This window comes from Amblyomma maculatum, chromosome 1 (assembly GCF_055883805.1).
Source record: "Amblyomma maculatum isolate TAMU_Amacu chromosome 1, ASM5588380v1, whole genome shotgun sequence".
Classification (NCBI taxonomy): Eukaryota; Metazoa; Arthropoda; class Arachnida; order Ixodida; family Ixodidae; genus Amblyomma; species Amblyomma maculatum.
The window spans coordinates 217,390,676-217,405,751 of record NC_139344.1 but is presented as its reverse complement, the minus strand read 5'-3'; the positions used below and the strand labels follow the sequence as shown (position 1 = coordinate 217,405,751).

The 15,076-nt window shown below is 49.1% G+C and overlaps 1 protein-coding gene across 1 annotated transcript in view; it reads right to left on the bottom strand.

The window, feature by feature from the left end:
* LOC146205621 (uncharacterized) overlaps nt 1–15,076 on the bottom strand; it is a 195,585-nt gene that overhangs the window by 74,582 nt on the left and 105,927 nt on the right. Inside the window, exons 8-9 of the mRNA XM_084607537.1 lie at nt 14,532–14,651; nt 1,794–1,913 (exon numbers count right to left, since the gene is read on the bottom strand). Of these exons, the coding sequence (XP_084463663.1) occupies nt 1,794–1,913; nt 14,532–14,651 (240 nt within the window). The remainder of the gene's footprint in view (nt 1–1,793; nt 1,914–14,531; nt 14,652–15,076) is intronic.

Genomic DNA, 15,076 nt, shown 5'->3' with positions numbered 1-15,076 from the left:
TATTTTGTGCGTGTTCAGCTGCAAACTATTGTTCTCGAGCCAGATAGACAGCTGGGATAGGTAAAGATTGGCTTCCTTTTCGATCCCCTGCACATTTTTGCCCGTGAAAAATATACTAGTGCCATCAGCAAAGATGGTTATTTCAGGTGTGTGTTTAACCTCAGTTATATCATTTATATACAACAAAAATAGTGTGGGACCTAGTATGGAACCTTGGGGTACTCCAAGTTTGATTTCTAGATTGTGCTAGTGCTCTCCATTGAGATTTACGAATTGGTATCTGTATGATAAATAGCTTTTAATGAGGTCTGATGCAACGCCTCGAATTCCATACCTGTGGAGCTTATAAAGCAAAGTTTCATGGTTAACTGAACCGAAGGCCTTTCTTAAATCAAAAAAGATTCCCAGAGTGTACATTCTTGTTTCAATATCTTTTATAATTAATGATTTTACTTTAAGCAGGGCCTCCTCGGGCGTCTTGTTCTTTTGAAACCCGAATTGAAAGGGTGAGATTATCTTGTGTTTCTGGATGAACACAGTCAAACGATTATTTATACCTTTGAAAATACCGGTAAGACTGAAATTGGTCTGTAATTTGTGAACTCATTTCGCGTTCCTCTTTTGTGTATAGGTACCACTTTAGCTATTTTAAGCTGATCTGGAAATATGCCAGTTGAAATAGATACATTTATTAAATGTGACAATACAGGGCTAATCTCAGACGAAACATACTTCACGGTCGAGGCTTGTATGTCATCATAACGACTTGCCGCATTTGGCTTTAACTGCTGTATTAGCATTGAAGAACCCTCGCTCACAAACAAGCATTCAACGCTGGCGTCCGTGCGCCCGCGCGACCCATAGTCCCCTGTTCACGCGCACCCGTCAGATGCGCACTAGCATGCGTGCGTCTGAGGCTAAAAACATTCCCCATTCCACCCCCTCTGTGGGTGGTGGTCGGTCGTCCAGCTTCAAAAAAACGAGCGTAAGAAAAGATAAAAATAAATTCGCGGTGCACGTAGAGCCCAGCAGCTCTGGCCGGCGCTCGTGCCCTCCGGTATGCGATAGAGCATACCGGAGGGCACAAGAAAAGAGAAAGAATGAGCTCGTGGTCATGAGCCACGTGGTGAAGCTTGCCGAACTAAACTCGATGTCCTGTACTATGATGATCATCACCACCGCCAATGCTTTGCTGAGGAGAGCGTTCCTCTAGCTCAAACATAACACTTTAAATAATTTCAGACTAACTGAGCTGCAGCACCATGTAGAGAAATTTGTAACCGATTTTGCGTCTACATACTTCATTAGTTGCCTTGGACGGCTTTATAAAGATTGAAACCAAACAAGACCAGATACACAGTAGTTTTCTAAAGACTCGTGAAGAAGTGGTCAACAAAACGTTTACACTGTGACGCGACGCACCATACAAGTGAAGTATATGGCGCTTAACCTATTTCTTGAACTGGTTATAAGGTCAAAAGTTCAAGTGTGTGTAGCCCCCCCCCCCCTTTTTTTTTTTTCAACTACATTTACACTGAATTAGGCAATCAGATAAATAAAACATTTGCCATTTGTTACATACCATAGCAGACCACATTATACGAGCTTCTTTTTAAGGGCTGTCAGCAAAATACGATTGTAAAAATTCATATTGAATACATTGGTTATTGGTGTATAAGAAGGGGCACGATTTTTAGTATAAAACAAGGCAGGTGGCTCTGAAGAATATAAACCCTACTTGTGTAATGCCGTGGCGGGGGGGGGGGGGGGGGGGTATGGCAGGTTGTTCTCACCTCGATGCCCGGCCGGGTCCTTCATCTCCTCCACGGGAAAGTTCCAGAGCACATACTTCCTTATCTTCAGCGGGTTCGCTGGTGCTGCCGGCCTGCAGCCTTAGACGTCCGCTGCGGCCTCTGCATTTTGTCGGCAGAACGAATGCACGTAGCTTTTAGAGAGCTCGAATGTGGTATCTCTGAACTATGGAGAGGTGAACACGAGCACTCTGCTGCTGTATATGGTCTCTGACAGGAGGTTACCGCTTCCTCAATCGCAGCTCTGCAGCCATGCGAAATCAGCGCATACGTGTTGGAGTTTTCTCCACTATTGCGTTCGCTATCACGGTGCAAACACTTGGCTTCTGCCGCACCTGCCACATTGTACCCCTTAGCACTTCAAGAGAAGGACGTGTGTCCCTCAAATATCAATGATGTGCAGCTCCTGACAGTCAAGTGACAAGGGGAAATAATTATGATCTGCGAGTGCAGCTGCAGCGAACCAGTCACGTTACGCAATATTTTGTCTTTTAGTGTCTTTTTTGTTACCTGCAGGAAACGGAAGGGGTGATATGAGCACTATGTTATGCCTGAAAAAAAAGAATACTGCACATAAGTTTGCAGACAGTGTCCAGAACGGAAGATGGAGATACCATTTCTCTTGGGCAATGCTTGAAGATTGCGTGCTTTATAAGCCTCCACTAGAACAATCGAATTGTAGTCGCTAGACGGGAAGGATGGATAAATGACAAAATGAATCTTATTATGTATGCATCAGCGGCATGTGCTAATATATATAGTAAGGTACAGACTTCGTCAAAAGTGCAGAGCCCAGGGTGTTTATTTCTGGGTCGTGTAGTGGTGTTGATTTAGCATTAGTGGAGGTCCTTTCCGTTGGAGAGGGTAGGGCAAAAAATCTAACATCAAAAGATTCGGAATAATGGAAATGCATTACGTTCCGCACAAAGTGGCTCAGAAGCAGACCCCTGGGTTCTACACTTTTTACAAAGACTGTGCCTCCTAATACTCGCTTTGTAACGCGTGACAAGAATTTTTATCGGCAATCATGTTCTGTATTATTATGGCCGGGACTGTACATACACCCCGACAGTGCAGCGCTGATGCGATCGTCGTTGCGCCAGCCTTGTTGTCGTCCTCTTGCCGACTCGACTACCTCGCTTCTCCGCTCGGACAGCGTCGACTGCGGCGAGCAACCGCGAGACGAAACAAGTGGAGAAGAAGCGAGGGAGTGGAGGCGCCCGCAGATTTTTTAGTCGGTACCGGTCGCGGCCATTTTCTGCCGACCAGCCGCCGCGCGGGCGTTTCCTTAGGGACTGCGGGGCCGCTGTGTCGCCGCGGCCGCGCCTACCGCTTAGCTAGCCTTCGGGCACTAGAGAAAATCGCCGCAAATATTTTCACCGCACGGTTGTGTTGGAGCAAGCTTATTTGCATTGGCGTAGTGTTAAAATCATTTTATTTGTAATGGGATTTTGGTTCACGGTCACGTTAAGTGTGCTGGGACTCATCAAACTGCTGCGCTAATGCCGTTTCGGTCCGTTACTAAAGATAAAACGTTTTTGAAGAACTGCGAACATTACTCTTGCGTATGATACGCGTATAATTCCACTTCCAATGCGCTCTTCCTTCCTGCAAGTCATTTCGAACCTCGGCAATTAGGCTCTGTTGTCGTTCGCTTTGCATGTGCCACTCACATCAACAAATTATCAATTTGTGTTCATCTGACTTGACCAGCTAACGGCAGGCAAATTTTGTTGCACATTATTTATGGAAATCGCCGCATTAGGATCATTTCTTTTTATCCCTGGAACTTTATATCGCATATTAAACTGTTACCCCTGCATGTCAAGCATAATGCATTTTTTTTTGTATCCTGCACATACCGGTACAGGCAAAAGTAAAAGGAGCACGTTTTTTTATTATACCATTTTTCAGGCGTTGCATAAATGAAACTGGCAGATATGCGATCCGGTGGTAGATGTTAGTGTCATTTCACTAGGGCAATATTGTTTTCTTATCTCCAGTGCAAAACGCGTGATTTTAGTTTGAACGGGAAAGCGTGCTCCGTTTACTTTGCCCGCATCTGTTGATTCCCGTACATGTCAAAGAAAGAGCAGCAGAGAAATGCTAGCTGGAGCTATACAACTGAGTTTTCATATGGTATATGAACTTTAGCATCCAAAAGTGGCATCGGCTATGAGATACGCCGTAGTGGAGTGCTCCGGAAATTAATCGACTGCCTGGGGTTCTTTAACGTGCGCTGAAATTGCACCCAACACAGGCACTTCAGCTTCGTCTTCATCAAAGTGCGGTCGTCGCTTCTGTGATCGAACCTGTGTCTTCGGGCTCAGCAGTCAAGAGCGATATACCACACAGCTACCGCCGTAGGGCGCAACCCCGTTTCGTTATTTGTATTAAGCATTGAACAGATTGTAAAGAATTGACGAAGAAGAAACAACGCTGTGGCATCGCCATCACCATCGCTGGTCTCCGGCGCCCATCTCTCTCGCGCTGAAGCTGTGCCCTGCGGCTTGTATTCCGATCCTGCTGTGCCCGAATTACTGCCAGCGCTAGACGTTCCAATCGACTATTAAATCCACGTTTCACTTGGTTAAGGTAAAGCTGAGGTTCCCTGTACCCATCTCGCCCTGGAACTTCGCAGCAGAACATTGACTATCCCAATGACGGAGCCTACTTCATCGCACCTACATCCGCCAGTCACCTGCACAGGTGCCCTTCGTCAACGGGACCCCGCTACCTTCAGTGGAAGCAGCGATGACGACGTCGACGATTGGCTGTCCACTTACGAACGGGTCAGCCGTCACAATAACTGGGACGACAATCGTAAGCTCAATAATGTTATCTGTTACTTGAGCGACGTCGCTAATCTGTGGTTTCGAAACCACGAATCGGACTTTACCACCGGGGCGCATTTCAAGGCCAAATTTTCTGATGTCTTTGGCCGCCCCACGGTCCGAAAGCTCCGCGCGGAACAGCGTCTTCGATCGCGACTACAGCTGCCCGGTGAAACGTTCACCAGTTACATTGAGGACATTGTTGATTTGTGTCGCCGCGTTGACCCGACCATGACCGAGGCCGTTAAAATGAGTTCTCACAGGAGTTGATGACGGCGCTTTCAACATGCTCGTCGCCAAAGGCCCCACTACGGTCAAGGAAATCTACGACCTCTGTCAAAGCTACGACGAACTCCGCAAGGAGCGTGTTTTGATTCGCCAGTCTCAAGCATCACTTGCTGAACTAGCCGCGGAGCGGGAGTCATCTAGCCTCTCTGAAGACATCAAGGCTTTTGTACGTCAGGAGGTCGCGCGCCAACTGTCTCTGCAGCCATATATTAAGGAGTCGACACCAACTGGCATTGTTCCGGAGCTTCGCCGTGCAATCCAGCAACATGTATCTGAAGTCGTCCCTAATCCTCCTCCTCAATCAGCTCCTGTCGCACCCTCAATGCCGTTCCTCACGCCCACAATTTCATCGCCCGGCGTTGCGCCACTGAGCTACGCTCCAGCATTTGCGCCGGCTCCTCCTCAGGTATTGCGTCGCACGTATGCCGAAGTTACATCAAGTCCACCTCCTGAGCCAGCATATGCCTATGCTTCGCCCCCTATCCGTTCGGTACCAACAGCTTTTGCTCCCTCCTTGCGTCAGACACCATCTCCATGGCACACTTCAGACAACAGGCCTATTTGCTACCACTGCGGCATCCCTGGGCACACTACACGCTACTGCAGGCGCCGAATAAATATGGCCTTTGCTGCACGGCCTGCGCCACCTTATTTGGCCCCCCAGTTCCCCGTTCCATCGGGTCCTCCAACAGCATCCCCCGATCCTCCGGACTTCCTGCCTCGTCGTTCGCCATCACCACGTCGCCGCTCCATTTCGCCAATGCGCCGACGACCCGCTACTCAGCTGGAAAACTAACCGCCGCAGTTCGCGAGGCACGAACTGCGTATTCGACAGAATTTCAAAGTCCTCATCTTAATCCCGCGAATGTTACTGCTGTCATCGTTGAAAGTGTTTATACTCTTGCGCTCGTCGACACCGGTGCCGCTGTATCAGTTATCAGCCAAAACCTCTGCCGCTCCCTCCGAAAAGTGACTACGCCCCTCGAGAGACTATCGCTTCGTACCGCATCCGCTCACAGTATACAGCCGACAGCTGTCTGCACTGCTCGCGTCGTCATTGCTGCAGCCTTGTACATCATCGAATTCGTCGTTCTCCCCACATGTTCTCATGACGTCATTCTCGGCTGGGATTTCCTGTCCCAGCATCATGCTATCATTGACTGCGCCAATCCTCAAGTACAGCTCATTGAACCAAGTGATGCACCGTCTGATGCCCTGCTTCACGAGTAGTGTACTCGTTTTGCGGCCAAACTCCTCGTAGCTCATGACACAACCATCCCACCCGTTAGCGCTGTTCTGGTTCCCCTCACTGCCCCTTTTACCACCGCCGCGACAGTCCTCTTTGTGCCCTCTAACGTTGTCGGCCGCCGCCGCCATTTACCGCTGCCGTTTGCCGTCCTTGACATGAACAACGGCGCTTGCACACTTCTGGTAGCCAATCCTCTTGCGTCTCCCGTTATGTTGATCGAAGGGGAGTGCCTCGGTCGCATCGAGCCTGTGGACCTTCTGTTCGCCTTTGATGATGTGTCGTTCCCTGTTTGCCAAGGTGACGCCTTGACTCCAACTCGTGTGGCTTCAGATCCGCTACAGCGGGAACTTTTTGACCATTCTGTGGACAGCGCTCTAGAGCCGGGCCACCGCGAGCAACTTCTTGACCTTCTACACCAATTTCGCTCCTCCTTCGACATCCCGCAATCTTCCTTGGGACGCACGACGACTGTTTCTCACCTCATTGACACTGGCGCTCACCCACCTCTCCATCAGCGGCCGTATTGGGTGTCCCCGACTGAGCGCCGTGTTATTGCCCAACAAGTCGATGACATGCTGCAACGCGGAGTAATTAGAGAATCCTGTAGTCCATGGTCGTCTCCTGTGGTCCTAGTTAAGAAGAAGGATGGCTCCATACGATTTTGTGTTGATTATCGCCGCCTCAACAAAATTACTCGTCGTGATGTGTATCCCCTCCCACGAATAGACGACGCCCTAGACTGCTTGCAAGGCGCAGAATTCTTTTCCTCACTCAATTTTCGTTCTGGATATTGGCAGGTGCTCATGGCAGAGGAGGATCGCGCTAAGACCGCCTTTATTACTCCAGGCGGACTATACGAATTTAATGTTATGCCGTTCGGACTCTGTAACACCCCAGCCACATTTGAAAGAATGATGGACACTGTACTGCGTGGCCTGAAATGGAACATCTGTTTATGCTACCTCGATGATATCGTCGCCTTTTCAACCGACTTCCCGACCCACCTGACTCGACTTCGCCAGGTCTTCACCTGCCTAACCTGCGCCGGTCTTCAACTGAACCTCAAAAAGTGCCGCTTCGGTGCCCGCCAGCTCACAATACTCGGACATGTTGTGTGCAAAGATGGAGTTCTGCCTGATCCTGAGAAGCTCCGCACCGTTGCTGACTTTCCGAAACCGACCACTTTGAAACAACTGCGAAGCTTGGTGGGCCTCTGCCCGTACTTTCGTCGTTTTGTTCGCAATTTCGCGACCATCATGGCCCCCCTTACACAGCTCTTGAAAGGCACCCCTATCCTCTCCTCTTAGTCGCCAGCCTGCGATGATGCATTCGCGACACTGCGCAATGTTCTGACGTCACCGCCAATCCTTCGCCGTTACGACCCTACTGCATCTACAGAACTTCACACCGATGCCAGTGGTGTCGGCCTCGGCGCCGTCCTCGCCCAGCGCAAGCCTGGCTTCTCCGAATACGTTGTCGCCTACGCAAGTCGTGCTCTTACCAAAGCCGAGTCCAACTACTCCGTTACCGAAAAGGAGTGCTTAGCAATCGTGTGGGCTATAACGAAGTACCGCCCTTACTTATATGGCCCCTCCTTCAAGGTAGTTACAGATCATCACGCTCTCTGCTGGCTCGCGTCTCTCAAGGATCCGTCTGGCCGTCTCGGGCGCAGGGCCCTCAGGTTTCAGGAATACGACATCCGTGTAGTGTACCGCTCTGGCCGCAAGCACTCTTACGCCGATGCTCTTTCTCGGTCACCGGTGCGTTCGCTTAACTCATCATCCCCTTCTCAAGCCTCCTGTCAGCACTCACCATTGAGGATATGCCTTTCAAGCAACGACAAGATCCTTGGGTTTCTAACCTGCTAGATATACTTGGCACTACTTACGCGGCTATGCATCCTCGGGCACCCCGCCGACAGGCCTCCCATTTTACCATTCGGGATGGCCTCCTCTACCGAAAGAACTACAACTCGGACGGCAGAAAATGGCTTCGTGTCATTCTGCGCCACCTCCGCTCCGAGGTTTGTGCCCACCATCACACTGACCCGCAAAGCGCTCATGCCGGCGTCCTGAAAACCTATGATCGAATTCGTCAGAGGTATTACTGGCGGGGAATGTACAATTTCGTACGTCGTTACATTCGCTCTTGTACCGCCTGTCAACAACGCAAGATTTCTCGCCACCCCGCTGGTCCTCTCCAGCCTTTACCGTGTCCAGCTTGCCCGTTTGATCGCGTGGGAATCGACCTCTATGGTCCGCTACCATGCAGTGCCGCCGGTAATCGATGGGTCATCACCGCCGTCGATCACCTGACCCGTTATGCGGAGACTGCTGCACTTCCCGCGGCGACAGCCCGAGAGGTAGCCCATTTTCTTCTGCACCACTTCATTCTTCGACACGGCAACCCGCGCGAGCTACTCAGTGATAGAGGTCGTGTCCTTCTTTCCGAAGAAGTCCAAGAGCTCCTGTCGTCTTGCAAATCGATACATCGGGCTACAACCGCGTACCACCCGCAAACCAACGGCCTCACGGAGCGTTTCAACCGTACGCTTGGGGACATGCTCGCAATGTATTTTACATCTGAATCTGGGAGCTCCAACTGGGACCAGGTACTGCCATTCGTAACATTAGCGTACAACACTGCCACCCAAGCAACAACTGGTTTTTCGCCCTTCTTTCTCTTATACGGCCGTGAACCATAACTCTGGACACAATTTTGCCATACCATCCAGATGCCTCTGAGTACAGTGCTTTGTCCGATATTGTACAGAAGGCTGAGGAATGCCATCAGCTAGCTCGCACGTTTACCTCCAGCACTCAAGGCTATCGCAAAGATCAGCATGATAGCGATGCCCCTACTCCGACGTTCCTGGCCGACAGCTTCGTTTAGCTATGAGTTCCTGCAACCAGCAAACTAGAAACGAAATACCACGGACCTTATCGCGTCTTGGAACGCACATCCCCTGTTAATTACGTCATCGAACGAGTCACCCCTTCTTCCGACCACCGCCGCCGCGGCCGTGAGGTTGTCCATGTTAGCCGCCTCAAGCCGTATTACAACCCTCTGGTTGTCTCTTTTCCGTGAGTTGCCAGGATGGCGACTTCTTCACGCGGGGGAAATGTAAAGAAGACGAACAAGAAACAACGCTGCGGCATCGCCATCACCATCGCTGGTCTCCGGCGCCCATCTCTCTCGCGCTGAGGCTGTGCCCAGCGGCTGGTATTCTGATCCTGCTGTGCCCGAATTACTGCCAGCGCTAGACGTTCCAGTTCAGTTCAGGCGTTCAGTCGTGTCCGACTCTTCGTGACCCTATGGACCATGTCACGCCACGCTTTCCGGTCTCTCACTATCTTCTTAACATCACATAGCTTCATCTGCAATGCCTCGAGAATGCCATCTAACCATCGCGTTCGCTGCCTACCCCTTCTCCGGCGACCATCAACCTTTCCCAACATCAAATCTTTCTCCAGCGACTCCTCTCTTCTCATCAGATGACCAAATTAGCTGAGCTTTAACTTTAGAATTTGACCCTCTAATGAGCAGTCAGGGTTTATGGTCGACAATATCGACTCATTTGATCTTCTGGCAGTCCAACGAACTCTTAAGAGTCTTCGCCAGCACCACAATTCAAACGCGTCAATTCTTCGGCGGTCAGCCTTTTTCAGAGTCCAACTCTCGCATCCATACATCACAACTGGAAAGACCATAGCACGGGTTATACGGATCTTGGTTGGTAGACTAATGTCTCTGCTCTTTACTAGGCGGTCAAGGCTAACCATTGCTCTCTTTCCCAGAAGCAGGCGTCTCCTAATTTCATGGCTGCAGTCTCCTTCCGAGGTAATATTGGCGCCCAAGAACAGAAAATCTGTCACAGCTTCCACTTCTTGTCCATTGATGCTCCAGGACTTGATAGGGCAAGACGCCATGATCTTCGTCTTTTTAATGTTCAGTTTAAGCCCAAACTTCTCACTCTCTTCTTGTACGCGCATCACAAGTCTGTTGAGTTCCTCTTCACTTTCTGCCATTAAAGTGGTATCATCCGCATATCTAAGGTTGTTGATACGTTTTCCAGCAATCTTCACTCCAGCTGAAGACTCGTCCAGACCGGCCTTCCTCATGATGCACTCTGCATATAGGTTAAATAGGCAGGGCGACAGTATGCAGCCTTGCCTCACTCCTTTCTCAATCGGAAACCAATCAGTGAGGCCATGCCCAGTTCTGACTGTGGCCTCTTGCCCTTCATAAAGGTTCCTGAGGAGACAGATGAGGTGAATTGGAACTCCCATCTCTTGGAGAGCTTGCCACAATCTGCTGTGATCTACGCAGTCAAACGCTTTCGCATAATCAATAAAGCAGAAGTAAATGGGTTTCTGGAACTCTCTTGCTTTTTCCATGATCCAGCGAAGGTTGGCAGTTTGGTCTCTAGTTCCTCTGCCCTTGCGAAACCCAGCTTGCACGTCCGGAAGCTCCCGATCCACATACTGCTGCAGCCTACCTTGCAGGATTTTTAACATCACCTTGCTAGCATGCGAAATAAGCGCGATCGTGCGGTAGTTGGAACAATCTTTGGCACTGCCTTTCTTTGGAATGGGGATGTAAACTGACCTCCTCCAATCCTGTGGCCACTGCAGGGTTGTCCAAATCTTTTGACATAATGTATGCAGTGTGTTAACAGCGTCGTGGTTGAGGTTTTGAAGCAACTCAGCTGGAATACCATCAATTCCGCTAGCTTTGTTCTTAGCAAGGCTGGCTAAAGCCCATTCAACTTCACTCTTCAGGATGCCCGGCTCGAGATCAGTAATCACAACCGTCCTATGTTGGGTTTGCACATCCGGGTCCTTCTTGTACAGTTCTTCTGTGTATTCCTGCCACCTCTTCTTTATGTCTCAGGCTTCAGTGAGGTCCTTGCCTCGTTTGTCCTTTATCACGCCCAGCTTAGCACAGAAGCTTCCTTTGATATCTTTGATTGTCTTATACAGAGCTCTTGTGTTCCTTAATTGGCTGTTGTCCTCAACTGCTTGACACTGTATGTTCAGGAAGGCATTCTTATCTCTCCTTGCTATTTTCTGAAAATCCGCATTGAGAACCTTGTATCTTTCTCTTTCCCCCATACCTTTTGCCATCCTCCTTTCCTCAGCTATTTGCAAAGCCTCTTCAGATAACCAGTTTGCTTTTTTGCATTTCTTTTGCTTTGGAACTACCTTAGTAGCAACTTCTTGTATTATATCACGAACATCAGTCCACATCTCTTCGGGCTCTTTGTCTTCGAGATCTAATTCTTGAAATCGATTCCTCACTTCCACAGCATATTCTAATGGAATCTGATCCAGATCATACCTGAAAGGCCTTCTAGTTTTCTGCGTTTTCCTCAATCGAAGCTTAATTTTGGCAACAAGAAGCTGATGATCGGTGCCACAATCGGCCCCAGGCCTTGTTTTTACTGCTTGTATAGCGCTTCTCCATCTCTGCCGGCAAATAATATAATCGATCTGATTCCTGTACAGACCGTCCGGTGAAATCCATGTGTACAGGCGCCTCTTGTGCTGTTGAAAATGAGTATTCGCTATGGTCAGGTTGTTTTCTTGACAGAACTCTACTAGCCTCTGCCCAGCTTCATTTGGCTCACCAAGACCGAACTTGCCTGTAATTCCGGATATTTCTTCACTCCCGACCTTAGCATTCCAGTCTCCTATGGGAAAAACGACGTCTGATGATGGGGTGCGGTCTAAAAGACATTGTAGGTCCGCATAAAATCTCTCAACGTCAGCTTCTTCAGCAGCAGTGGTCGGCGCATAGACTTGGATAACTGTTATGTTGAAAGGGTGACCTTGGATCCGAAGTGAAATCATTCGGTCGTTTTTGGGGTTGTATCCTAGCACTGCTTTGCCCATTCTTCTGTTTACTATGAGAGCGACCCCATTCCTTCTCTCTGATTCGTGCCCACAATAAAAGACATAATGGTCGCCGGAGTTAAATTCTCCCATTCCGGTCCACTTGAGCTCGCTGATACCCAAGATATCAATGTTCAATCTGTCCATTTCTCGCTTGACGATATCCAGTTTACCTTGCGTCATAGATCTTACATTCCATGTTGCTATGTGATATATCTCCTTGCAACATCGGACTTTCCGGTCGCTTCCCCACACATCCACAACTGAGCGTCCTTTTGGCTTTAGCCCAGCCGCTTTATTCGTCCTGCAGCTACTAGGAATCGCCCTTTGTTCATCCCCAGTAACATGTGGGACGCCTTCCAACCTGGGGGGCTCATCTTCCGGCGCCATATCGATAATGGTATTGTGACTGGCCATAGGGTTTTCTTGGCAGGAAATACTGGAGTGGGTTGTCATTACCTTCTCCAGTGAATCACATTTTGTCAGAACTCTCTGCCGTGACCTGCCTATCTTGGGTGGCCCTACACAGCAGAGCTCACGACTTCATCGAGTTTCGCAAGCCCCTCCGCCACGACAAGGCAGTGATCCAATCGACTATTAAATCCACATTTCAAGATATTTAAACAGCAGCTAGCTAACTCTCCCGAATTTTGCAGCAACAAAACGAGTATATTTAAGCGCCTGCCTGTGTTCTGTGTCTCGCCTGTGTCTCGTCTGCCCTTCTATGTCCATTGTGAAGTTTGCGCTGTTTTGCTCTGTGATGAACCAACTAGCTCGAGATGTTTTCTTCAAGTTTAATTAAGAAGCTATCGGTGAGTGTTAAAGCACTGCTTAGCCGTTTAGGCCAGGTCATAACACGTAATGAAATCGTGTTGCGTCCGAGATGGATACTAACAGTAAAAAGCTACTGCGCTAAACAGTTTTCCACGCCAGCTTCTCTCTGAACTAAGGAAATAATAATTGTGAGTCCTGGTTGTCGTTCTTAGATTGCTGAAAGGAAAAACGAAAGCCAAAGACGAACCACTGTTAAGCGAAAAAACACGTTTCGCCTAAGCAAACTTCAGCGCAAGGCTCGTCGATACGGTTAAATCTGACATCTGACACCATGGAGTCAGGTTGAAATACCTACATCCTCGTGCGCAAAATCAAAAAGTAAGGAAAACATACAGATTTCTCACATGTGAAGGGCAACCCCCCCCCCCCACCCCCTCCAAAAACAAAAACAAAAAACAAGCCACTGCTGCCCATCAATGGCGATTTAGAGTTCGTCACCTGCAGGGTAGACTACCCTCGTTTATTACGTCGCCGAAGAAACAGCGCGCTTCAAATCGCTGTCGTACTCTCTGGAACGGGAACAAACGTGACTGGCGATGCACAGCACACACGTGTATACGTAGTAGAGCGCGTTAACGACAGCATTGAAGAACCCTCGCTCACATCCAAGCATTCAACGCTGGCGCCCGCGCGACCCACAGTCCCCTGTTCACGCGCACCCGTCAGATGCGCACTAGCATGCGTGCGTCTGAGGCTAAAAACACTCCCCATTCCACCCCCTCTGTGGGTGGTGGTCGGCCGTCCAGCTTCGAAAAAAAGAGCGTAAGAAAAGATAAAAAAAAAAATTCGCGGTGCACGTAGAGCCCAGCAGCTCTGGCCGGCGCTCGTGCCCTCCGGTATGCGAGGAGGAGGAGGAGGATTGATGTTCTAGTTTGGGATGGGAGAAGGGGGGTAACGTATACCGGAGGGCACAAGAAAAGAGAAAGAATGAGCTCGTGGTCATGAGCCACGTGGTGAAGCTTGCCGAACTAAACTCGATGTCCTGTACTATGATGATCATCACCACCGCCAATGCTTTGCTGAGGAAAGTGTTCCTCTAGCTCAAACATAACACTTTAAATAATTTCAGACTAACTGAGCTGCAGCACCATGTAGAGAAATTTGTAACCAATTTTGCGTCTACATACTTCATTAGTTGCCTTGTACGGCTTTATAAAGATTGAAACCAAACAAGACCGGATACGCAGTACTTTTCTAAAGAGTCGTGAAGAAGTGGTCAACAAAACGTTTACACTGTGACGCGACGCACCATACAAGTGAAGTATATGGCGCTTAACCTATTTCTTGAACTGGTTATAAGTTCAAAAGTTCAAGTGTGTGTAGCCCCCCCCCCCCCTTTTTTTTTTTCAACTACATTTACACTGAATTAGGCAATCAGATGAATAAAACATTTGCCATTTGTTACATACCATAGCAGACCACATTATACGAGCTTCTTTTTAAGGGCTGTCCGCAAAATACGATTGTAAAAATTCATATTGAATACATTGGTTATTGGTGTATAAGAAGGGGCACGATTTTTAGTATAAAACAAGGCAGGTGGCTCTGAAGAATATAAACCCTACTTGTGTAATGCCGTGGCGGGGGGGGGGGGGGGGGGGGTATGGCAGGTTGTTCTCACCTCGATGCCCGGCCGGGTCCTTCATCTCCTCCACGGGAAAGTTCCAGAGCACATACTTCCTTATCTTCAGCGGGTTCGCTGGTGCTGCCGGCCTGCAGCCTTAGACGTCCGCTGCGTCCTCTGCATTTTGTCGGCAGAACGAATGCACGTAGCTTTTAGAGAGCTCGAATGTGGTATCTCTGAACTATGGAGAGGTGAACACGAGCACTCTGCTGCTGTATATGGTCTCTGACAGGAGGTTACCGCTTCCTCAATTGCAGCTCTGCAGCCACGCGAAATCAGCGCATACGTGTTGGAGTTTTCTCCACTATTGCGTTCGCTATCACGGTGCAAACACTTGGCTTCTGCCGCACCTGCCACATTGTACCCCTTAGCACTTCAAGAGAAGGACGTGTGTCCCTCAAATATCAATGATGTGCAGCTCCTGACAGTCAAGTGACAAGGCGAGATATGGATGATCTGCGAGTGCAGCTGCAGCGAACCAGTCACGTTACGCAATATTTTGTCTTTTAGTGTCTTTTTTGTTACCTGCAGGAAACGGAAGG